Source organism: Sus scrofa, chromosome X (genome assembly GCF_000003025.6).
Source record: "Sus scrofa isolate TJ Tabasco breed Duroc chromosome X, Sscrofa11.1, whole genome shotgun sequence".
Taxonomy (NCBI): domain Eukaryota; kingdom Metazoa; phylum Chordata; class Mammalia; order Artiodactyla; family Suidae; genus Sus; species Sus scrofa.
Window position 1 is genome coordinate 88,661,167 of NC_010461.5, and position 26,422 is coordinate 88,687,588.

Here is a 26,422-nt window from a genome sequence, read left to right on the forward strand (position 1 = left end):
AAACTCTCCTGCCCCAACTATTTCGATAGCCCGTTGACTCTACAGTGTCAAACACAGTCGTTTCATTGCTTTATGTCTTAAAAAACAAACTGGGTAAAATACAAATCTCTCTGGGGCTGGGGCTGAACATGAAGCCATCCACCCTCAATTTATCCCATCGTGGATTCTTTTCAACTATGATAGCCAGAGAAAAAGACACTTTAGAGGATGCGGCCGAGGACAGGCACCTGGAAAGGTTCCAGGGCAGGAAAAATAATGAGACAAGGGAAGATGAGTATAAACCATTGGAAATCAAAGACACGCTTCCCCTTTCACTTCAGACCAGTCCTGTACAACACACGGCACTTGCGCGTGGCAAGCAGAGGGTCCAGATGGTGAGAAGGTAAGGACTTTAGGTCATACTGCTATCTGGCTCTTTTACTTTACATCCCTGAATTCAGAGCTTTCTTTCCAACAAAGCAAAAATCAGCTCTACCCATGTTCTTTTTTTTTTTTTTTTTTTTTTGCTTTTTAGGGCCATACCCACGGCATATGGACGTTCCCAGGCTAGGGGTCGAATCAGAGCTACTACTGCCAGTCTACACCACAGCCACAGCAACACATGATCCAAGCCATATCTGCGACCTACACCACAGCTCATGGCAATGCTGGATCCTTAACCCACTGAGGGAGGCCAGGGATGGAACCTGGATACTAGTCAGATTAGTTTCTGCTGCACCACAATGGGAACTCCCCAGGTTCTGCGTTCTAACTGCAATGGATGACCTAATTATTCACAATTTTCCTCACTCATGCCCAGATTCACCTTCCGAACAAAAAAAAAAGCACCTCTGGTTATTAAGATTCGAGCATCTCAGCTTATTCTGGATGCAATGAATAAGCATGAGACAGGCGTGGATCTTTCCAGGTAACTCCCAAGGCCAGCTATGGCCTCAGTTAAATTCACAAACGAAGGCGGTCAAGGTAGAGAGCTCAGCCAAGCCATCAACATGCATGGCGAAGGAGATAGCCCTTGCAGAGACTGCGTGCCCATGTCCCCCTGTCCTCCCTCCCACGGGGGGTGTGCTAAGAAGCGTCTGAAGCAGTGTCAGCCTTTGCACCCCAGCCTTCAGATCAGCCCTCCCCAACCCCGGCCTCCAGGGCGGTGCTCGGGCCATTGTGAGTGTCTGAGATAAAGGGAACAATACAGAAGGGTGGGTTGTGTCACCATGGGTGTTTGACAATCAATAGACCTAGCTAGCTCTCACCTCCCTCTGTGTCTAAGTCTCTGTCCCCAACCTTCTCTCCGCAGCAGCAGTCACCTAGACCAATCAAGTCGAGGAGAAAATTAAACCGGGACCGAAGTTTCTGGAGACCCAAGGACAGTCTTGTCTTGGTCTGTAGCCCGGGTGGAGCCAACCCATCAAATTGCCCATCTGGATTGAGGGGAACGAGCTGGCACCAACACGGGATCAAGGACACAGTAGCCGCCGCAGTGAGAACCAGAGTGATTGATTACTGTGAGCATCTGGATCAGAGCCTCTTTGGAAACAGCCAGTGGTCTGCTTGCCCAGGGTTTGTCATCATTCACACTATTCGGCTGAAAGGCTTCTGATGACTGCATTGCCATTCCCGGCAATGCAGCTGTCCTAGCCTGTGCCATCCCTGGCTGGAGTGAATACATTCAGGAACAGCATCTTCATCTTTCCTGGCAACAGGAATGGCCATGGTGCAAATGTCTAGGGCCCACAGGTGGAGTGTTTTTACCATCGTGTGGCAAGAAAGGTAGGTTCAAGGAGTTCTACTTGGCTGTCGTAGAGAGAAAAAGAAACCTCGTGCTCTTAGGTGCAGTAACCTTTTGGGAAAGCCTCGATACTGCAACAAGAACATTTTCTGCCTAAGGTATCTCCCGAGCCATAGCTTTCTGTAGCGCTAGATTCCTGAGACCTTTCTGTGTCCAGAGATCACGAAGTTTAGGACAGAAATGGTCCTGGGGGCTTCCTTTTGTTGCTCCAGCAGCTGGAATGATGATAATATCTAGATTTGAGCGTGTGTAAGTTTCTAGGTACCATGATAATATAACTCGGTTGAAAACCTAGTTGGCTGCAAAATGGGTTGACCTGGGATGAAGACTCAATTGGTGGAGGGATAGTGGAATGACCATGAATAATGTCTCTGGAAGCAGAGCTGGAAGCAAAGCTAATACCTGACATCAGGCCATCCAAAAGGCAGAATGTTTTCATTTGATAAAATTCCTCACAGCCTTAAGAGAAATACTGACTTGAGTGGAAATACGGACTTGGTTTTGTTGAATCTTGAGGGAACTAATTCAATACCTTGTAATAACCTGTAAGGGCAAAGAATCTGAAAAAGAATGCGTGTGTGTCTAACTCGATCACATGTACATCTGAAACTAACACAAGACTGTAAATCAACCATACTGCAATTAAAAGAGCCTTGAATCATCATTTTTGAAACTTGTATCATAACCCTTATTATACCAATTCATAAAATTACATCTTAAAAGAAATACATTTTTGTAAGACCTGGTATCTGTCTTCTTTTTTGTAATTCTTCGTGATGATGAAGTGGAAAGAGGAGAAACAGGTCTAAGAAAAAGCCCCTTTGGTTACCAGGAAGGTCCTTTCCTCTGTGAGTATATATTAGTCTCCTATGGAATACTGGAATATTGCACTATAGGAGGCAAGTTGGGAAACACTAAAAAAGGATTATTCACCTTCCTTAGTATTTAGAGTCTTAAAATGCAGTTGGAAAAAGTAAAAGCATTAATGGAATGAAATCTATAATCTAACTGGCAATGGCATAGTGTAGGGGTCACGAGAAAGCTTCTTGGAAAATTAGGGCTTATATTGAACCCTGAAAGTTGGATAGGATGTGACTAGGTAGAGAAAAGCGGAAGATTATTCCAGAAAAAGGCAACACGGGCACAGTCTTGGAGTTGGAAGTGATCACATTATGTTTGGGGACAGTGAAAAATACTGTTGTCCTAGTGTGTGTGTGTGTGTGTGTGTGTGTGTGTGTGTGTGTGTGTGTGTGTGTGTGTGTGTTTATCATGAAGAGTATGAGATAAGGTCAGATTGGAAAGGTTGCTGGTGTTCCTTTTTGGAGACTTGAACTCCAGGCTGAGGAGTTTGAACATTATCCTCTATTCGGTAGAGACTTATCTGTGGCTTTGGACTCGGGCAATAACATGACGGAATCAACACTTTGCAGATATTAACCTGGCAGCAGTGTTCACAGAGGAATTGTATGGGGGCAAAGTCTAGAGGTAGGAGATGAAAAACTACTTAGGAAGTTGTTGTCATCCATCCATCCACCCACCCACCCATCTAGCCATCATTTATTCCAACCAGCATATGGGTATGTGATAAGTTAGGCACGAGATAATGAGGGCTTGCTACCAAGACGAGGAAGGGAAGCTTATAAGAAGCATTGCACATGAAGAATAGGTGATACGTTTTGAGTCTGCCAACTTCGGATGACTCTAAGAAGTGTGGTACCACTAATGCAAACATGGAAGTCACGGAAACGTACATGTTGGAATGAAGAGCTGTTCCTGCTACACGGAAGATGGCAAGTTATGAGCATAGCACCTTAATAATCTCTAAGCAGGACTGTCACTCATTATAAGTCCTGAAATTCAAGTGGAAAAAGAAGTTATACACATGGGAGGGATTTAAGGTATGAAATGGAGATCAGACGAGATACAACTAGGGGCTCGTCTCAATCGGAGATCTCATGAATTAAGGAAAAGTTCTTCCCGGCTGATGCTAGTACCACCTGTCTCAGAGGCTACTTTGACCCATTCCCGCTCATTACTTTGATGGTACTCAGAACAAAGAGTCGTCCAGCTTCCGCTTGAAATTTTCCAAGGATTATGACCTCATCACCTCCCAGGGCAGCTCTGTGACTCCTGGAGACTGCTCTGTTAGGAAGTTTTTCCACTACGTAGAACTGAAATCTATGTTGTTCTGTGAAACTGTACCATGATCCTTTCTCCCCATGAAGAACTTTAAGAGGATTGAAAACAGTGATTACAACTAGTCTTTTTTTTTTTTTTTTTTTTTTAAGGGCTGCACCCGAGACGTAAGTTCCCAGGTGAAGAGTTGAATCATAGCTACAGCTGTCCGCCTATGCCACAGCCACGTCTGAGCCCTACCCCACAGCTCATGGCAATGCCAGATCCCCGACCCACTGAGCGAGGCCAGGGATTGAACCTGCATCCTCATGGATAGTAGTCAGATTCGTGTCCACTAAGCCACAACGAGAACTCCACAACTAGTCTTTTTATGACACGGTTCATCATGTATCTGGGTTAGTTTTCCAAGCCCAAAGCCATCTGATTCCCTGACTCACCTGGAAGTCCAGAGGGACCTTGTGGCCCTGGTAATCCATCTACTCCTTGATCTCCAGGAAGCCCCCGAGGTCCAGGCGATCCTGGTAGCCCAATTCCTGGGGGTCCAGTTGGACCAGTGTGCCTTTTTCACCAGGAAGTCCTGGTAACCCCTTTTCACCAGGGAAGCCCAATCCCCATCACCCTAGACGACACACAGGGAAGAAGGAAAGCCTGATTTAGAGACAGCTCTTGTAAGTGCTCTGACCACAGGAAAGAGATACTTAACCAGTGTGACCAAGGTTTTTTTTTTGCTTTTAGGGGCCATACCCCACAGCATATGGAAGTTCCCAGGCTAGGGGTTAATCGGAGCTACAGCTGCCAGCCTCCGGCACAGCCACAGCAATGCAGGATCTGAGCTGCATCTGTGACCTACACCACAGCTCACAGCAGTGCCGGATCCTTAACCCACTGAGGGAGGCCAGGGATCGAACCCGCATCCTCTTGGATCCTAGTCAGATTTGTTTCCACTGTGCCACAACGGGAACTCCTGAAGCTTTTATTTTTTTATTTATTTATTTTTGGTTAAAATTCTCTATCACTCTGGCTTATCAATCAATTCCTCTGGGTTAATGGGAATGAAGCTTGTCAACCCTAGGTGACCTGATAATACAAAAGGTTCCTGATTGGTGGGGACAACGAGGCAGGAACCAGCAGGATAACACCCCTGGGGAGGGGTTGTCACAGAAAGTAGCTGGCTCACTACATGCAAGGAAAAGCTCTCGAGAAGCTGAAGCATTTTAAATGCAATGGTTGGTTGTCACTGGCATTTATCAAGGGAGCCACTGACCCATTCCGGAGGGGGGGAAAAAAAACGATTCCCATTTTATAGAAAGGAAAAGCAAAGACCCAAAAGGGTCAGTGGCAGAGGCAGGAAGAGATATACTGGACAATCTGCCCCCCCCCCATTTCATGGTCTAGTAGCCATTGGAAACCCCACCTCCCCAAGTCAGGTATGAGGGTTCATAGAGCTAGTCACCCAGAAACAATCCACTTACCGGAAGGCCTGGGAGACCTGGTAAACCTGGTATTCCATCCTTGCCTGGCACGCCTGGCTCACCAGGGAGCCCCTGCAGCCCAGGATCACCCTGATCGCCTGGCAACCCTGATCCTGTACTGAGGCTCGGTTCCCCTTTCTTTCCTTTGGGACCTGCTGGACCTTGAGGCCCAAATAAACCCTGCCAAAAAGACAAAGGGAACAATCAGGAGACACAGACTTCATAGGATTCTGGTACCTCACATTGGTCTGACCTAAAACAGGTCCTTGGGTACATTTTGGCACAGTCCTGGACACTGGATTCTGTGGTCATCTTGGATTCTAACTGGCCCTTTTTTCTTTTCTTACCCTTTCTAAATGTTGAAATCTTTGAGGATGGGACTCAATTCCAATTTTATCTTCAGGGCCCAGCACAGTGCTGAGCAAATGTAAATAATTTTGTGCATGGAAGGGAGGGAATTAAGGATGGGATATAGGGAGGGAACACAGGTAGGTTGCAGCAGAAAGGGCCCTTAGAGAGCATCTCGACAGACTTCTTCATATTACAGATCAAAACCCTCAAGCTTTGTTTTATCCCCACCTTTCATGTGTTTTTAGGGAAGTGACTGGTGAGGCATGTGGGGCGTTTGGCTCCCTCAGGGCCAAAGTTTGGTGAGACTTACGGGATCCCCTGATGGGCCCTGTGCACCCCCAGAGCCTGGATCTCCTCTGGTTCCTTTAGGGCCTGGAGGGCCCAGGAGACCTGGTGGCCCAGGCAGGCCTGACTCCCCTGGGGGTCCAACGTTGGAAATACCACCATCACAAGCACAGAAACCCGAGTCCCCTAGAGAAAAAAAAACAACAGGCGACATTAAACAAGGTAGGCCATCTTTCCAAGAAGAGGAAAGACCTGTCAGAGGTAATTTGTGACCTGGACATGTCTATGGAGAGAATCAGAAGACCTGCCAAGAATAGACTCAAAGGAACTAGGTTTCCTCTTTGTCAAAGTACCTTTATGCTGGGGATTTGGATTTCATTCATCTAGGGTGGGGCCCAGCCACGAGTGAGTCTTATGTGCAGCCAGAGCTGAGAACCACTGACCCATGCTAACTAACCAACTGAGAGTGTGGAATCCAAGCCACTTGAAGGTTCTATTCCCCAAAGTGTCTTCTCCCTGTGTTTTGCACACAAATGCCAAATACATTGATGATAGAGATGTCAGCAAAGCATCTTTGAAGAGATATCAAGGAGTCACCAGCGCTATAGCCCACCCACCTATACCTTCCATGCTTATAGTCTAGGAAATGAGACTTTGGGCCATTTCCCTAAGATCCTGAAGGACCTCTGTATTTTTTTTTTTTTCTTTTTCTTTTTAGGGCCACACGTGTGGCATATGGTAGTTCCCAGGCCAGGGCTTGAATTGAAGCTGCAGCTTCTTGGCCTACACCACAGCCACAGCAACACTGGATCCAAGCTGTGTTTTCAACCTACACCACAGCTCATGGCAACGCCAGATCCTAAACCCACTGAGCAAGGCCAGGGATCGAACCCACATCCTCATGGATACTAGTTGGGTTCATTACTGCTGAGCCACAATGGGAACTCCCGAAAGGATCTCTTCTTACTTTTAGAAACTTGATAATCACTGAAGCTCTGAAAGAACAGTCTGTTCTCCACATAATCATTTCTCATGTGATCCATGGACCTCCTGTATGAGTCACTGGGATGCTTGTTTATAAAGCAGCTTGCTGGGCCTCACCCCAGGTCTAATCAATCAGACTCTTAGGAGGCCAGACCTAAGAATTTAATTTGTAGTAATCTCTTTCTGGGTGATTCTCATGTCTAATGAATCACCTGAGAATCATTATCACCATTCCAGAGAGAGAGAGAGACAGACAGACAGAGAGAGAGAGAACAACATTCTGGTCCCATGAGCATATAGAAGGAAAGCAGTAGAGTTGGCCCTGTTTGAAGTATGAGAATGGCGTCAGGAGCACACTAGCTCTGTCGTGAGTCAGGGAAGGGCCTAAAGTTGACATCCTAGGTCTAGAATTGAAATCTAGGAGTTCTGGGGGTGTCTCAGTGGTAACGAACCCAACTAGGATCCATGAGGATGCAGGTTCCATCTCTGGACTCACTCAGTGGGTTAAAGATCCAGTGTTGCTGTGAGCTGTGGTGTAGGTCACAGATGCAGCTCAGATCCTGTGTTGCTGTGGCTGTAGTGTAGGCTGACATCTGCAGTTCCGATTTGACCCCTAGCCTGGGAACTTCCATATGCTGTAGGTGCAGCCCTAAAAAGACACACACACACACACACACACACACACAAAACCCTGAAAAGTGGGAGTTCCCTGGTGACTTCGTGGTTAAGGATCTGGCGTTGTCACTGCTGTGACATTTGATCCCTGGCCCTGGAACTTCTAAATGCTACAGGTGAAGCCAAAAAAAAAAAAAAAAAAAAAAAAGACTTCTAATTTAACATCCTTTCCCCACAAAGAGTCTTCTCTGGATCTGTAGAGTAGAGATAGAGCTTTCAGAACCTTCTGAACTAGCTCCTATGCTTCGGTTAGAGGGACTTTATGAGAGCGCAGTGAGAAAGGAGAGGGATGAGTTAAAACCTTTCTGTTTGAGGTTGAGGACAGCTGTTGATGCCTTGAGAAAAGAGAAGAGATCTCAGGTATCTGAAAGCCCCCGTCATCTCTAAACCTCTCTTTCCCCCCCCAAAAAAAACATCCAAGACAGGGACCTGAAATCTCCAGCAAGTCACCTCTTCCTCCACCCTGCCCTGGGCTCGATCTATAATGAATTGATTTCTTTGCCCTTCTAGCATCTTCCTTCCCCTCAGAGGAGGAAGAGGAGGAATGACCCCAAGACAGCCAGGAGATGGAGGACACAGTGCAGCCACCGGCTGGGGTCATCAATCTATCTCTCAACTTCAGTGGGGACAGGAATGGTTTTCCTGGAGCCAGTTGGCTTTGTTCAGAGTTCCAGGTCGTGACCTGTTCAGAGCTGAAGGTTATGATAAGTGACTTCCCGTCTTGGCCTTTGAAAACTGAGAGGGGGAGTTCCCGTCATGGCGCAGTGGTTAACGAATCCGACTAGGAACCATGAGGTGGCGGCTTTGGGTTGCTCAGTGGGTTGATGATCCGGCGTTGCCGTGAGCTGTAGTGTAGGTCGCAGACACGGCTCGGATCCCACGTTGCTGTGGCTCTGGCGTAGGCCCGTGGCTACAGCTCCAATTCGACCCCTAGCCTGGGAACCTCCATATGCCGCGGAAGCGGCCCTAGAAATAGCAAAAAGCCAAACAGGGAAAAAAAAAAAAAGAAAACTGAGAGGGGTTGCAGAATGCGCAGAATACCTCCTGCAGGTGGAGGGGGGCAGGCAGAGGAGCCTGGGAGCCCCTTTGTCCTGTGTGAGCTTGATCGCTGTCTCCATCTTGGAGCCCCATAGGTGGCACTTCCAACAGGCCTATAATCACATTCCCCGTCAAGCGCCAAGACGGCTCCCGTTCAGGTTCCCAAGGCTGTTGGTTTGCTCATTCCCAGGGGCCCTTCTCCAAGGAGTGTGGGGAAGACAGAAACCGAGGAACGCACCTTTCATTCCTTTGGGGCCTGGGTTTCCTTTTGGACCTCGTTCTCCTCGGAGTCCAGGAGACCCTGGCTCTAGGCCCTGGAGGGTTCCCGTCTCAAATGCTGGACCTGTAGGTAAAAGCAACAGCAAAGATTGGCAACAGATAGGAGCCTGGGATCATGTGACTTAGCAGAGCTACTCGGTCATCAAGGGTCCTTGAGTCTCAACCACCAGAACAGAGACACCTTCCCCCCCCAAAAAAAAACATCCAAGACAGAGACCTGAAATTGGTAGCAAGTCACCCGCTGTTGGCTCAATTCACTCTACTACTTATAGAAGGTCTAATATGTTCCAGGCACTGGACTAGACACTGCAGATAAGGAATAACCAAGGCGGCTTCAGTAACTCAGTCCCCGTGTCTATCCCAGGAAGTCCTCTTAGGACAAAAGAGGAAATGGGTACAAGCCACAGCGGTCAGGGGATGAGGTCACAAAAAGCTTTCAGCGCATATTTCTAGCCTTTTTTTTTTTTTGTCTTTTTAGGACTGCACCCGTGGCATATGGAGGTTCCCAGGTTAGAGGTCAAATGGGACTGTAGCTGCTGGCCTATGCCACAGCCACAGTCACGCCAGATCCAAGCTGCATCTGTGACCTACACTGCAGCTCAGGGCAACACCAGATCCTTAACCCACGGAGTGAGGCCAGGGATCGAACCCGCATCCTCATCGGCTACTAGTCAGGTGCGTAACCCACTGAGCCACAATGGGAACGCCCTCTAGCCTTTTTCTCAGAATCTGGAATTCCATACTCAGAAGATCGAAAGAGAATCGGCCCTGTGGAGGCGTTCAGCAGCCACCTTGAGGATCCAGGCTTGTTTTCTCATTTCTCAAGCTCCCAGGCCACCCCACTGGAGCCCTGAAGACCACTGGTTCTACTGGGCCACCAGGGAACTCCAGGTGGCTTTAAAAGTCATGTCTGAGCTTTATGTTTGGAACATTCACTGCCTGGCACTGTTCCTTCCGGAGCTGCATGATCCCAGGCCTAGGAGCTGTGAGGACAATGCAGGAGGAAATGAAGTGACTGCGCAAGTTGGGAGGCATTAGGCAGTGTCTGGTCCTCGGGATGCCCCTGGCTGGCTTATGCCTTGATGAACTCTCGGATTGCTGTGGTCCCCAACCTGTGCAATGCTCCCTCCCTCAAAATGTAGGGACATTCCGTGGTCTGGATCACACTTGAGTCTCCAGACCAAACAGAGGAATGCACAACTTACCGGGTGGGCCTGGTAGGCCTGGCAGGCCTGGCAAACCATCTCTGCCAGGGAGGCCAGCTGGCCCAATTGTGGTGCGGCCGGGGTTTCCTTGGTCCCCTTTCAGGCCTGGAACGCCCTGGGGCCCTAGAGCACCGGGAACACCTGCAAAGAGAAGCCCCCCCCGCAAAAAAAAAAAAGGCTAATCATAGCACCCTCTTCTTCCAGGGTGTTCTCATTGGTGTCATATGTTAGAAATGGAGTCCAAGGAAGAATTTGGGAACGCAGTTGCCCTTCTCCTGCCCTTGAGTTAGAAGCGTCTCTAGGAATCATCTAGAGTTGACTGGGGACATAGAGGCCCTCTTGGGGAAACAGAGGCCCGAAGAGGTATGGTCAGGGATGCAGAACTTCACAGTGGCAAACCTTAGAGGGAAACCTGTGTCTCCAGCCTCTATTTTTAGATTTTTTTCCCCACCTTGGTTCTGGGACCAGCTGTACCTCCTCCAATGGGCTGTTTTGAAAGCACAGGTATCCTTACAGAGGCCTGTCTCCAAGGAATTTAGAAACTGGTGTCTTTTAATTTTCATTTTTTATTTTTGGCCACGCCTGCAGCATGCAGAAGTTCCCAGGGCAGGATCAAACCCATGCCACAGCAGTGACCCGAGCCACAGCAGTGACAACGCCTGATCCTTAACCTGCTGGGCCACCAGGGAACTCCAGGTGTCTTTAAAAGTAATGTCTGAGGCTTTATATTTGGAATACCACTGTCTTCCAAACTCTGGCATGCCCTTTCTCTGATTATGACTAGGGAGTGACATATGAGTGTGTTCCTGCAATGGTTGTTTCAAGGGCGTCAGTGCATCTGTAGGCTTCTGGGGCCATTTAGTCTCTTAAGAAAAAAGCGAAGGCCTGGGTACAAACTTTCTTCTTTTTCTTCGTTTTTTTTTTTTTGGCTTTTTAGGACTGTGCCCGCAGCATGTGGAAGTTCCTGGGCTAGGGGTTGAATCAAAGCTGCAGCTGCCAGCCTATGACACAGGCACAGCATTGCCAGATCTGTGCCACATCCGCAACCTATGCCGCAGCTTGTGGCAACACTGGACCCTTAACCCACTGAGCAAGGCCAGGGATTGAACCTGCATCCTCGCGGATACTAGTCAGGTTCTTAACCTGTTGAGCCACAACGGGAACTCCCTACTCTGGGCTTTTGTTAGCTCCTTCTGGCAAGCGTCAGCTGGGATGGCACATCCATAAAAGAGGAACAGGGCTCTGGCAGCCCAACCCCGGCCTCCCCTGGCTGCTGCTGCAAGCCACAGTGATGGTCTAGGACTGCCTGTCTAGCTGTGGCGCATTATTACTATTTTTTAAAATCTTTTTAGGGCCGCACCCGTGGCATATGGAGGTTCCCAGGCTAGGGGTCCAATCGGAGCTACAGCTGCCAGCCTACATCACAGCCATAGCAACAGCAGATCCGAGCCATGTCTGTGACCTACACCACAGCTCATGGCCACACCGGATCCTTAACCCACTGAGCGAGGGCAGGGATCGAACCTGCAACCTCATGGTTCCTAGTCAGATTCATTTCCACTGCACCACGATGGGAACGTCTATGGTGCATTACTGAGGTCAAAAGAAAGCTGCTCACCCAAGCCCTATCCTCATATACACTAGCCTTGGGCGGGCTGTCAGGAGCTTACTGACCATAGCCTTCTTTTCTTTTTTCTTTTTAGGGCCACACCTGCAGTATATAGAAGTTCCCAGGCTGGGGTCGAATTGGAGCTGCAGCTGCCGGTATACACCACAGACACAGCAACGCCAGATCCTTAACCCACTTGCAGGGCTAGAAATCAAACCCGCATACTCATAGATACTAGTCGGGTTCATTATCACTGAGCCACAACAGGAACTCCATTTAATTTTATTGAAGTCTAGTTGATTTTCAATGTTGTATTAATTTCTGCTGAACAGCAAGGTGCTTCAGATATATATATTCTTTTTTTTTTTTTTTTGGTCTTTTTAGGACCACACCCATAGCATATGGAAGTTCCCAGGCTAGGAGTCCAATCAGAGCTACAGCTGCCAGCCTGCACCACAGCCACAGCAACACAGGATCTGAGTGGCATCTGCGACCTACACCACAGCTCATGGCAATGCTGGATCCTTAACCCACTGAACAGGGCCAGGAATCAAACCTGCATCCTCATGGATACTCACCAGGTTCATTACCACTGAGCCACAACGGGAACTCTGATATGAATATATGAATATATATATATATATACACTTTTCATATTCTTTTCCATTATGGTTTATCACAGGGTATTGAACAGAGTTCCCTGTGCTACACAGTAGGACCCTGTGGTTTATCCATCCTATAAATAATCGTTTGCCTCCGCTAATCCCAAACTCCCAACCCTCCCTTCCCCCACCCCCTAGTCTACCTTCCTTTGACTTGGCTCGGTATGTACCCAGAGCAGAGCCATAGAGGGGGATGCTGGGCACCAGAGCGGACAGATCTGTGCAGGATGGTGGGTTAGTTTGTTTCACCTGATAAAGCTGGTAATCCAGGGACACCGGAAGGGCCAGGCAGGCCCTGGATGCCTTCATCTCCTTTTAGGCCTGGGAGGCCTGGCATACCGGGGTCTCCAGGATAACCTGACATTGGGGGGAAGAAAGTAAGCAAACCAATGAGAGGTCCACAAAAGCTGCAAGATGTCCTCAGGTTAGAAGCCCTTCTTGCCTTTCCCGGGTCTCCCAGATGCTCATGCTGTCATGCGATAGTGGGCCCATTTGAGCTAAGGCTCTCCTAGTGTTCAGAATTGGCCTGGCCAGGGCTTATCTTCCATGGTAAGATCTGCTAAGAACTAGGAAGGGTCTTCTCCTACTCATAATCTGCTGTAGTGCCTCCAATGTCTACCATTTGAGTGAAGGTGTTGAGGTCTACGCTTCATGTTATGCACAGGTTTCTGGGGCATGGAACATAGGAAGCCACTGTCAACCTTGAAGACCTCAGCTTCAGTGAGTTTCCCAGACAGGGCACGGGTGTGAGGGTTTGTGAAGAGAGGGATATTTTAGGAGGCCCAGGTGGAACGTGCCCATAGTAGACGCCTTTGGTCAAGCGAGAAGTAGCTGGAGCCACTGGGCATCTGGATCTCTGGAGAAGGCAAAGGGAAGAGCTGGGTACACACAGTAACTAGAATAAGAGGTGAAGACACTCTTTCAAAGTGTCGAACTGTTGAAGGCTGGCAACCACTTGCTCCCCTAGCCAAAGATCCTTTTCCACTTCCTGTGAAATTGTCAAACTCAAGCACGTGTGGGATCACATACATGAGACGCCCCGTGTCCCATAGTATCAGGCTGAAGTTAGCCTAGCTGGGAAGGCATGATCCTTCCCTAAGCATCACTAGGAGAACCACTGTTAGCCAATCTGGACCCCGGTTGACCCAAATCCTGCTCTTGGTGGACCCAATTCAAACATGGAGTGTGTGCTTGGCTTCTTTGCTCAAGACATTGGAGTTAACTTCATCCCCCAAGTTCAGGACCCATGAGTGGCCCTCATGGGTGTAGGGTTAAGCAGCAATCCGGTGGGTAAGTATCCGTTTAACAATGACAGGGGATATGGAGTTCAATGCCCTGTCTTTTTTTTCCCCACTCAAATCAAGGAAAAGTTGTACCTGAGATCACAGCACCATCTGTATCGATGAAAACATCGGGGCCTGGTGGGCCAACACCACCCTTCTCGCCCTGCAAAGATTAAATACATGAAATATAAATATATCTGTGACCTTATCACCTAAGATTTATGTTCCCTCAAAACCATTTGTCAAGACAATGAAAGGTTCCTCCTGCTTAACCCCTGATGTCCAGGGCCAAAGAGTCCATGGTGCATTTCAAAGTCCAATACATTTAAGATGCAGGTGACACAAGGCAGGCCAGAGGCTGGACACTCAATTGCAAACCTGTCAAGGACAAGGGAACCCAATTTTATCTTGCAACCTGATTCTAGGACAATCTGCTTCTGGGCTTGGGGAAACCTACTGCAGGCTCCGACAACATGGCGAAACCCAAGTTGTGCTCAGGAAGCAGCAGAATTTCAACTTTTTTCCCCCCACGTTCAGGAGGCTTGGGACTCTGCTATGGTCACGGTCCTTGTTAGAGGATGATGTCAGGCCGAGGAAGTCAGGAGTCCTAATGCTCTCAAAAGAGGGACTCGGGTCCTAGGATCAGAGAGAGTGACACATCCAGGGTGGAGAGGTAGGCGCTGGCTGCCCCAGATGCGGGCAATAAGGGCAATGCATTGGCTGAGAGAATTTAAAAACAGTAACAGAACCAAAAAGTTGGCCATTCTAAACAATGTCAGTAATAAAACATTTCTCCTTGTAGGGAGGAATTTTCTCCCGCCCCCAGCCCCACCTCTTAATCTATCACTGATTAAGTCATGTCTAAGGGATGCTTCTCAACTTTGTGTGTTCAAAGTAGGTTGTACATGTTTCGTCTGACAAGGGTGACAACTAAAATGTCAAAATGGAGTTCCTGTCGTGGCGCGGTGGAAACGAATCTGACTAGGAACCATGAGGTTGTGGGTTTGATCCCTGACCTCACTCAGTGGGTTAAGGATCTGGCGTTGCCATGAGCTGTGGTGTAGGTTGAAAACACAGCTTGGATCCAGTGTTGCTGTGGCTGTGGTGTAGGCCAAGAAGCTGCAGCTTCAATTCAAGCCCTAGCTTGGGAACCTCCATGTGCTGCAGATATGGCCCTAAAAAGCAATAAATAAATAAAAAGTCAAAATACTAAAAAAGACTCCGTCTCATTAAGTGGGCATTTGCTACGATCTGAATGTTTGTGTCCCCCCAAAATTTATGTGGTAAACCTAACACCCAAGGCGAAGATTTTAGGAGGTGAGGCCTCTGGGAGGTGATTAGGTCTCGAGGGCAGAGCTCCCACCATTAGGATCAGGGCCCTTATCAAAGAAGCCAAGAGAGCTAGCTTGTCCCTTCTACCATGTAAGGGCACAGAAATAAGTAGGCAGTTCGTGGGCATTCTGGTTGTGGTGCAGTGGGTTACGAACCCAACTAGTATCCATGAGGATGTGGGTTCGATCCCTGGCCTTGCTCAGTGGGCTAAGGATCTGGTGTTGCCATGGGCTGTGGTGTAGGTCGCAGATGCATCTCGGGTCCCGCATTGCTGTGGCTGTGGCGGAGGCTGGCAACTGCAGCTCTGATTTGACGCTAGCCTGGGAACTTCCATATGCCACAGGTGTGGCCCTAAAAAAAAAAAAAAAAAAAAAAAAAATAGGCAGTTTGCAAGCTGGAAGAGGATCTGTACCAGAACCCAGCCCTGCTGGCACCCTGATCTCAGATGTCCAGCCTCCAGAACTGTGAGGAATAAATTTCTATTGTTTATAAGCTGCCCAGTCTATGGTACTTTGTCATAGCAGCCCAAATGGACCCAACAGCATTTATAGTAATTCTTCACGCTTCCATCTCCCCAATCCTGGATTCTCACTTCCCAACAACATTACCTTAATTCCTGGGAATCCATTCAGCCCAGGGGAACCCGAGGACCCCTTACTGCCCTGTGACAGAAACAATTACCATTAAATTGAATGTCTAAGAGCAGAAGAGAGGCTGGTTTTTTAATTAGGCCAGGGCCAATGGCACCGGGATTTTGGCTGGCATTCCAGGGTATGTGTGATTATGCACAACTCAGGAAATTGTAAAATGTTCCAGAAGGCAATATGGCGCCAGGTAGCCAACGTGCATGTCAGGAGGTACAAGAGCGACAAGGCTAGAGACGAAGACAAGAAGACTGGTCTTGCTAGACCCTGATAGCCTGTTAAAGAAGTAGGACTGCATCATTGGCATGGCACCAAACTTAATAGTGGATACTCATCTTGGTGAAAAACAAAAGAAGCAAGTGGCTGAGGTTTTATCAAGCAAAGAGAGGCTGACAGTTTGCATGATAAGCAGTGTTTCCTTTGGGATCGATGGTCAGGTTAAGTAAAGCAAGGGGGCCTTTTCCTAAGGATTTTATACACCAAGACTTTAATGATATTAACCAAAATACCTGACTCCCTGGAGCGCCTTGGACTCCTTCTAAACCCATGGGACCCTGTGAAAAGAATAGAGGCACCTTAGAAAGATTAATAGCCCACCCTAGACAAAGCCACTAGACTTACATAACAAAGCCATCCAACTGAGTTCAGGATTTAGCAGCTCCTACAATCAGGTAAGAGAATGTTCCTGGACTTGGCTTAATGACTTCTTTCTAAGCGCTAATCCATTGGGCTGAATAGCCACACAGGGAATTTTTAAAGCGCTAAATAAATGGAAACATTTTAAGTACTAGGTGGGATTTGGTAGAAGGGCTGGTTGGTATTATACTTGGTCTGCGTTAGTTCCAAGTCAGGAGATTTTTAAATAGATGGTGGGAGGGCCTCTTGTCTCTCACCCCGAATGCCTTCTTTGTCAGTGACTTTGTGTTTTAGAGACAGGGGAGTAGAGCAAAGTGGAGTAAAAAGTGTCAGGGGAATGGATGAACATCGCTGAGTTCTCAAAAGACCCTTTAACAAGCTTCATGGCCAAGCTAAGGACACAAATGTTGCTTAAGGCTAAGGTTAACCAATTGCTTATAACCCAAGACCTAAGTGCCTGAAGCTAGGAGTCAGAGAGGCTAACAATTCTTTCTCCACTTCAAGTGAAGTATTATTGGAAACTCCAGACTCCAAGCACTACTCAATATGTTCTAGAACTTTCCGGGCTTGTTTCTGTCTTACAAAAATTGCACTTGGACTTCTTTCTTCCATTCCTGCAAACTGCCCCTCCGCTCACATTCCCTTAGGATAGAATAGAGTGAAAGACAACACTCACGTCATTCTTTAGCCCAGAAGATAATACCTGAGGCCAAGGAGAGGAAACAGGCTGAGTAGCCTGGTGTAGGGGGTACATCGTTCCTTATTCAAGGGAGCTGCTAAGTCAAAGGAATAGGGCAAAGTGGGCAGGGAGAGGTCTTGAGGGACCTGCCTGAGGGCTGAGAAAGGGAAGCAAGAGAAGCTCAGGTGGCCATCAAGTTACATAAATATTCGAACAGGAAAGAACATGGACTTGACAGACCCAAGCAAGCAACATTCCAGTTCCATACCCTAGGTCCCGGCAGACCAGGGATTCCCTTTTCTCCTTTTTCTCCAGCAAGTCCAAATCCCTAAAGGAAAAAAAAAAACCCATAAGTTATAACATTCATCTCCTCATAGGTCTCCTGGCTCCATCCAAAGCAAGGTGGTACTTTGCCTACCAGCTCCACTGTCCCACTGGGGAGGCTCACCATGCTGAGTGTCTTGTCACCGTCTCAGGAGCATACAGGGCTTGGATATAATTTGAACCATCCATCCATGCCTCCTTTTTGGTTCTAGAAGTAATATTGTCTTCCCCAAACACTATTACAAGTATTCATAGAAACATGAACTCGTGGCCTAGAAATGTTGACAGATCTAACCTCATTGATTTTACAGATGGAGAGACTAACACTCAGAAGGGTCAAGCATCTTGTATGGGTTATAGAGTCAATGAGACAGTCAGGGCTTCTGACTTGCATCCCAGGGTCCTTTCCATGAGACCGGGCTCCCTCCTACCATCTAGGAGCTTGGTTCTTTGACTCACAAATGGAGAACTGTGTGAATCCTTGGGGGTTGACAGTAGAGAGAAGAACTTTTGCCCTTTGGAGCTATGATGTCTGCAACATCCTCTCCAGTGGGAAGCAGTATTTTTATCTAAGTGTGGTCTAGAAGTCTGCAGGCCCTGGGAACATTCCAAAAGGGACTGCAAGATGGTTGCCAACCCCTCTTGCCCTGCTCACAGGGCAAGGTAAGGGCTTGCAGCCTTGGACATGGCTTGGGGATTCTCGAGGGACAAGCAGAAATCCAGAAAGCAGAGTGAATGAGAAAACTTTCCCTCAGCCCTGGGTCCAGGGCAAGCATGTTCTGAGCCTCCCGAGACACAGAAGGGTTCATTACCAAAGTGGATAAAAAGTCTTTTGACGGCAAACCGAAATCAAGGTCGCTTTGCTGTTATTGTTTAAAATTGAACATTCTGGAGCAGAGATGTTGGCAAATAGCACTTCAGCCTATTGGGAGAGTGAAGGATGCAGTGAAGTTTTTGCAAATGTAAGCTTGAGAAAGACACTAAATGTTGTGACTCATCTCCTGTGGTCCTCTTGATGTGACCTGGCTTCGCTGGTTGTGAAAGCTCTGCTCTGATCCCATTTGTAGTTTTTTCTTCCTCTAACATACTCAGAGCATTCCCATGGGTACTGAAAGCCGGCTGAATAGCCCTTAGCTTTCGAGGCCCAAGGTTTTCTTGTTTTGCTTTGTTTCTCAATGTGGATTGTTGTTCCGGGGGCGTGGGTAGTGTCTGTCTGTGAAGGGTCCAATTCAAAGCAGGCTTTGGTTCCTACTTGCCTTTTCTCTTCTACATCTACAGTCAGGAGTCAAATAGCTCAGACCTCATGCTGAACGGGATTTCTATTTGAAAAGTAGGAGTCAAACTGAATGCAAACTGATGTATTGGAAATGTTAAGTTCTGCAGCTCAAATTGGAAACCAAGGCGTGCTGCCCCCTGGTGGCGTGTGCCTATTGGCATCGGAAGTCAAATACTTCATGCAGCCTTCCCTGGCCTGTGCATGCAACTACCCACACTCCCCCAATGTCTTCAAGCACTGAGATGGTTATGGATGAAAGTCTGTGAGCAGAAGGTCTATATCACAACCACTTCTGTCTCCTCCAAGGCATATACTTACTGCAGGCTGAACACATACAGGGTGGTCCAACAGGCCAACACATACTGGTTAAATTAAATGGAATAGCAACCCAGGAAGCAAAAGCGTTGTGAAGGGTGAAGGAAAGAATGTCCGGGGAAGTGTCTGTTGTGGCTCAGCAGTAATGAATCCAACCAGTATCCATGAGGATGCAGGTTCGATCCCTGGCCTCGCTCAGTGGGTTAAGGATCTGGATTGCCGTGAGCAGATGTGGCTTGGATTGGGTGTGGCTGTGGTATAGGTCAGTAGCTACAGCTCCAGTGCAACCCCTAGCCTGGGAACTTCCATATGCCCTGGGGTGTGGCTCTAAAAAGCAAAAAAAAAAAAAAAAGAATGTTCGGGAACCATCTTGTCCACAGTTATAAAGACAAGGAGGCCTTGTCTTCCTGCTGCAGAAAACAGAGAGAACCTTGGAACTCTTGCTTTCTCAGAGAGAGGGTTTGAGAGCTTGAGCTACAATGTGAACAAAAATACCTACATGAAAAGTTTAAAAAGGAAAAAAAAAATTAAAGTAATTTGTGTTGGGGGGTTAAAGCTGATAAAACATAAATGACTTGGCAAGATATTGGGCTGGGCTCAGCTTATCTCCCAGCATAGGGAGGCCCCTGCTGAACAAGCTGTTTTAGCAAGATGTCCTGGGCCCCTGGCCCTGTCACAGTTGGTCCTTGTCATGAGCAGCGGACCTGCCCCCACTGTTCCCACACCTTCTCTCACCCATGGCCAGGAACACCTCATTAGAGTACTAGCTTAGCTGTTTACATGCCTTCTTTCTAGGGCCCTGGTCTCTTGTTGTTTTGGGTTCAAGGATATTAGAGGCTCTGCAAAAACTCAACTTCAGTTACAGGGGCAGAAGCCAAAGGGGGATGACGTTGTCACAGCGGCAGGTTGAGGGGGGTGGTATGAGCAAAAGGCCAGCTACAAGCACTAGGCTGGAAATGGGGCGGTGGGGTGGGGAGGAATCTGGCCCCACTGCTGAGTGAAAGATGCTTTGGCCCTGGCTCCTCAGAGGCCTGCTGGTCTGAGAGGCAGGCTGCCAGCGTGGCCACCCTCTGCTCGAGCTTCTCCCCGGGGCCCAAAGCAGGCTCCCCAGTGCGGGCGGCGGAGAGGGGCAAGACCCACCTGCACCACCAGGGCAGGAAGGCAGGAGGGAGGCTGAAGCCCCAGAGGGGCGACTGAGGTCGTGGGGGAGGGGCGGCGAGGGATCAGATTTGGGGGGGTCAGATTTTGGAGGCTCAGCTGTGGGAATGGGCTCAGCTTGGCACTGAGGGGGTGACTTGAGAAGTCAGGGAAGTCAGTCCCCTTCTAAACTCTGGCCCTGTCGCACTGCTGCCACCGCCCCTCAGGGTGCCAGGGCGTGGGGGGCCTGGCTTAAGTCTGTCAAGATGGGGCTCCCTGCTCTGCAGGACCTACCTAAAGTGCCTGGAAAGCCAAGTACTCAGTTAAAGGAGAACTCCCTGCCCAGCAGTTGCCTCAGATCCACTCAAGAAGGTACCTCAGGATTCACCACTTCTTTCTTCCCTCACCTGCCATGTTGCCTTGCCCTGCGTTGCCTGGTGCCTTCTGGAGGGCACCAAGGTATATGACTCTCTGTGACAATCTCCATGGGAGTCCCTGTGGCCTATTTGTGAGTGTGCTGCTGAGACAATGTGGTGAAATGTGTGAAACTGGGGCTGGGCCGGAAAATCAGGGATGCTTGGTCACCACAGAGGTGGCAAGGGAATGAAGGTGAGGCCCTAATTCAGGCAGGCTGGCCACATGTCAGTGGCTCCTCCAAGGATCTGGGCTAGGATGGAAAAGAACACAAATGGCTGACAAGAACACTTTGGATTCCCTAGAGATTTCCACCCATAAGGCTGCCTTGTTTCTCTGTGAGTGTGGATAATTGAAAGCTGATGTGGGGGCTTTGGATTTGAGAAGTGTGTTTCCTCTGCAAAGCCCAGAGTATCTCAAACACGTTACCACCATCCTTCTTACAACTGCTCTGGCAGAAGGCACCAATGAATGTATCCATTAAGCAGACAGAGATATTAGGAGTGAATGAGCCAATAGGATCTGGCCAAGGATGCACGTGGAATCCATGCCAGAGTGGGCTGAGAACTCTGGTCTCTTGATTCCCACTCTGAAAATATGCTGTACTATATAAAGGAAGGTATTTTCCAGCTTGGATGTCTTTACAGTGCACGCTGTGAAACGCTGAGCTTGAAATGGTTGTGGAATTTATCCCTGTGCATTGCTGTCAGTCGCTCTGTCTGTCTTTGACAGGGCAAAAGGGAATAGAGTGAAATGGCAGAAGGGGAGAGTCCTCTGAGGTAGGACAAGGAAGGGAATGGGAGGGAGGGAGCCACTGAACCGCAAAGCACCAGAAGAGGAGCTCACACAATCCACCAAGGCCATGACAAGAACAACCTGAACTGTAGGGGGCAGTATGGTATGAGGAAAAAGACTGGAACTGGCTAGTACTCAAGAAAATGGAACTTCAGTCTCAGCTTTGCTAATAACTGGCTCTGTGACTCCGGACAAGCCTCTTTACCCATTTAGGACATGGTTTCCTCATCAGTACGGGATCTCAGCCCAGTCCGCCTTGCTTACGTCACAGGGATGACGTGAGGTGACTTAGAATCTATGTGAAATGCTCACAAAGAAAAGTACAGACCTTATTCCCCAACCCACTTGCAAAACACTTTATATCTGTGCTGTCCGATAGAAAGCTAACATGAGCTACTAGGTGATTTTACATTTTTTAGCAGCTTCATTAAAAAGTAAAATAGGGAGTTCCCATTGTGGCACAGTGGAAACGAATCCGACTAGGAACCATGAGGTTGTGGGTTCGATCCCTGGCCTTGCTCAGTGGGTTAAGGATCCAGCGTTGCTGTGAGCTGTGGTGTAGGTCACAGACGTGCCTCTGATCTGCCATTGCTATGGTTCTGGCATAAGCCGGCAGCTATAGCTCTGATTAGACCCCTAGCCTGGGAACCTCCTTATGCCACGGGTGCAGCCCTAAAAAGACAAAAGACAAAAAAAAAAAAAAAAAAAGTAAAACAGGTGAGATTAATTTAACAAGGTTTTATTTAACTGAATCTATCATACCTATTGCCTCAACATTGAAGTAAAAATTGTTGGCTATTTGAAATTATTTTTCTCACACCTAGGTTTTGAAATCCAGTGTGTATTTTACACTTACAGCACAGCTCATTTCAGACTAACCACATTTCAAGGGATTAGTAGTCCTATGTGGCTAGTAGTTATCATATTGGACAGCACAGCTTTATACTTTGTAAAGAAACTTGGTCATTGTCAGTTGGGCCTTAAAAAACAGTAGATAGGACCATTGCCACGTGACAAATAGATTCAGAGACTTGAAGGAGTCCCAGAGCTGAGGCTGCTTTAAAGTCCAGGTGTCCTGTCTCCAACATCAGGATTCTTATCCTTTCTGGTTCATTAGAAACCGAGCTGATTAAAGCAAGGCCATTGGGCAGATGGTTCTCCGTGCCCCCATATTTCTATGGAGTAGTAGGGCTCATCATATAAGCTACCTGGGCCACTGGCTCTACTGTCTATGTTTTTTGGCTACCTGGAAAGACCCAAAGTATTTCAAAGAACTGCAGGGACCCAAAGGAATCATCAATCCTCACTTTGCCAGCAATTTGGGTCAGGCTTAGTCATCTTTGATTCATCCATTTCCCTCCTGATCCCTACACCCAATCCATGGAAATCTCATCAGCTCCTTCAAAACACATCATATCAAACAAATGTAATGTGTGGGCCTCATTTGGATTCTGATTCAAAACAAGACAATTATTAAAAAAAAATATATTTGTGTGGCAGTCACAAATCTGAATTATGACTTTTTAACTGATGAAGTCATTGGTGATAATTATTGATGATAAAATCAGCACTATTTTTCTAAAAGTCCTTATCTTTTAGAAGTACTTAGGTATTTATATAATGAAATGCTACGTCCATTATTGGCTTCAGACTGGTCATGAGTTGCCAATTATTGAACCTAGGTGATGGGTACACCGGGGATCATTATGCTATTCTCTCCACTTTATGTTTGCAATGTTCCATAATATAAAGTTTAGGAGTTCCTGTCGTGGCTCAGTGGTTAACGAATCCGACTAGGAACCATGAGGTTGCGGGTTCGATCCCTGGCCTTGCTCAGTGGGTTAAGGATCCAGTATTGCCGTGAGCTGTGGTGTAGGTCACAGACATGGCTCGGATCTAGTGTTGCTGTGGCTGTGGCGTAGGCCGGTGGCTACAGCTCCAATTCGATCCCCAGCCTGGGAACCTCCATATGCCACGGGAGTGGCCCTAGAAAAGGCAAAAAAAGACCAAAAAAAAAAAAGTTAAAACTTTTTACATTTTGAATCCATGTATTTCTCTCCATTTCCATTACTATGACCTCACTCTAAGCCACCACCATTTCTCACCTGGACTATTGCAGTAGCGTATGTTTGTTCCTTCCCCCTCCCCCTATCTCCCACTACCCCCACCTCCCAGAATGATTGTCTTAAAGATACAAGCCAGAGCTTTCCAATGGCTTCCTGTTACATTTAACATAAAAGGCACATTTGACCTAGAAAGGTCTCCCTGATGTGGCTCCTGCCTTTCTGCCTGGTTCTTGGCCTTGCTTACTCTTCTCTACCCACTCACCTTCTTGCTGTTTCCGCCTAAAATACTGAGCTTGTTCCAACCTCAGACACTCTTCCTGATCTTCACGATTTGCTCCCTCATAATGAGCACTTCCTCCGAGAGGCCCTTCTTGACCACTCTGTCCAAACTAGCCCATCCTATTCTCCATCCACATTCCATCACTTTTACCCTTTTTTATCTTCTATGCATCACTTGCCACTATGTGAACTTGCACTTGATTCATTTGTTTGTTTGTTGATTCGCCCCTCCCTCACTCCCCCATTGGAATGTACTCTTCTCAAGGACAGGGAATTTTACTTATCTGACTGTTATTTACTGTTGCAGTCTCAGAGGCCAGCAGAAGGCCTGGCTCATAGGGGCTCTCAAATGGAATTTGTTGCATGAAAGAATCTAAGATACAAGGGTATCTAGGAAAGTGAAGATAGGCTCACTGAGGTTACCTACCATTTACTGAACGATTGATAAGTGCCAGGCATTTACTAAATCTTTTCATGCATATTATCTCATTAAATCCTCCTAAATACCTCATTATTACCCCTTTTTTGGTAGGTTAGGAAACTGAGGCTTAGAAAAGTTAAGAAGGTCACATAGCTAGAAACTGGTGAACTCAGAAGGCAAGTCTAGGTCGCTTCTAACTGTAGAGCTTAAGACAATAACCTCTAAGATATACAGTCTCATAAAGAACCTACTGTCCCTATAGGGTTGAAAAACAAGAACATTTCCTTGAATGCCTTCTAATAATGATGATGGAGAAATTCACTACAATAACCATACAAGGAGGTCTTCCTGTTAGCTTTCTATTGGTTTACCTTTCATCCAATCAGATCCTTGGAAACATGTTGACCAAACAGGGACTTACCGGGAGTCCTGGAGGACCACTTATTCCTGGGAAACCCTGAGGCCCTGGTTCACCCTGGAAAATCAACCAAAGCTTGATGAGTAGCAGCAGGCAGCAGTGAACATAGAAGATATGGCTCCTCTGAGTTACGTGGGCTGGGCAGTGGAGAACCACACAGGGTGTTTTAGTTTAGGGAGCCCTTTGCAGGGTGAAAGTCCATGGCAGGGAAAGAAAACTATCCAAAAAATAATCCCAATTGCCTAGGCCAAATGGGAAACAGAAAAGATGATCATCTGTTTTCTTCCTAATGGAAGAAGCTGTTCAGTGAGATTTCCTCTAGCAAACTACTGGCTGCAAACTCATCAATGGTGTTGGGAAAAGAATAACAATTACCTGTTGGATGGAGCCACATAATACTCTAACGGTCTTTCTTTGCTATGCTAATTGACCTAAATGTGCCATGAAAATGCTCCCTAAGGTTTGGGAATGATTAGAGATGCGGGCAATCTTTCATAGGTTCCCAAGTCAATGATTACTTCCTGTAAACCTGGAGAGGGCCTGAGGTGTTGCTTCCACAAAGACAAAATTAAAGAAATGGGACTAAATACCTTCCCTCGTCTGAGTCATGTATAGGATCACAAAATTTAAGGGAACCCCAGGAAGGAAGGGAATTGAGGTTACTGAAAGATATCTGCACACCTCAACAGCATACCACCATTTGAATACAACCATGTGTACACTCACTTACATGAAAGTACAGAGTATAAAGTATCCCGGTTAAACAGCTCTACAGTTTCCACCTTGGTAGCTCAGATAGGTGAATTAGGGCATCTACTGCCACTTGGTGACAGTGTACCCTATTTGCAGGGTCAAGTTTTGAGGGCAAGTAACTTCTTTAAAAGGTAACTCAAAAGCAACCATTTATACCCTATTGTTCTGTCATAGTGCTTTGGGGACAACATGAATATTGAGAGGGTTGGTAGTTAGGAGGAAAAAAACCAGCTGTTTAATGTTTAAGTCATTCAGCTTCTTCATAACTAAATCTACAAAACTGAAACACAGTAAATAGCACTTTAAACAAATATTCAGAAACCCAGGTACACTTACGGCCATATACCAAAAGACAGACTTTTTATAAAACTTTTCATAAGGGGCAAAACAAAGAAGGCTTTATCCTCATTTCCAAACAAAAATCAATGACCCAGAACCCTTTATCCACCAGTATAGTCTGGTTTTTAGAGTTGAACTCTGGTATTAATAGGAAAAAGCTTTATTAACTTCTTGTTCTTAAAGGTTCAATACCTTGGATCCTTTCTTCCCTTTAGGAAATCCCATAAATTCCAGTTCTCCAGTAGATGGTGGGGGTCCTGCAGGGCCAGGCAGGCCAACATCCCCCTGTAAGATCAAACGAAACATTAAGAAAAGCAGATACCACACAGACCATTTCTCCAGAGGGTAGGTTTGTCCTCTGGATGTAATTCACGAATAAACTGCCCATGACTTCAGCCTCTTCACCCTCACCCTTGTGTCAATGAGGAAACAAAACCATCAGTCCCAAGGGGTGAAAAGAATTATAAGCCTGACCAAATGCATTCTGTACCAGCATCACAGAGGAAAGAAGCAAGATGGATGAAAGGAAACGGCAGGTTCACGGTTGCCATGGTCATGCATGAAAGGGTGTTTAGAAGAGAGGAAAAAACAGGGTTTGAGCATGGTGAATGGCTACCTCTTGGCAGCAGCGGTCAGACTCTAATTGGTCAAGTCTTCGCCAAGAGCACAAGCAAAGGCAGTGGAGTCCAGGTTGGAACACTGGTGACTGGATTTATTCCGTGAAGGCAGTGCAATCTACAAGAGGCAGCCATGAAGGATGGGGAAGGCAAGCCTGGTCTCCCTTGAGGCTCTCAGATCACTAGAGAGTTTGTGCAGAGGGAAACGGGAGAAG

At 47.3% G+C, this 26,422-nt stretch overlaps 1 protein-coding gene across 1 annotated transcript in view; it reads right to left on the reverse strand.

The window, feature by feature from the left end:
- Nucleotides 1-26,422, reverse strand: part of COL4A6 (collagen type IV alpha 6 chain) — a 116,014-nt gene that overhangs the window by 26,242 nt on the left and 63,350 nt on the right. Inside the window, 12 exon segments of the mRNA XM_021079861.1 lie at nucleotides 1,248-1,301; nucleotides 4,357-4,479; nucleotides 4,482-4,525; nucleotides 5,392-5,571; nucleotides 6,053-6,213; nucleotides 8,728-8,837; nucleotides 8,963-9,067; nucleotides 10,209-10,331; nucleotides 12,729-12,836; nucleotides 13,856-13,925; nucleotides 14,294-14,398; nucleotides 20,000-20,108. Coding sequence (XP_020935520.1) covers nucleotides 1,248-1,301; nucleotides 4,357-4,479; nucleotides 4,482-4,525; nucleotides 5,392-5,571; nucleotides 6,053-6,213; nucleotides 8,728-8,837; nucleotides 8,963-9,067; nucleotides 10,209-10,331; nucleotides 12,729-12,836; nucleotides 13,856-13,925; nucleotides 14,294-14,398; nucleotides 20,000-20,108 — 1,292 coding nt within the window.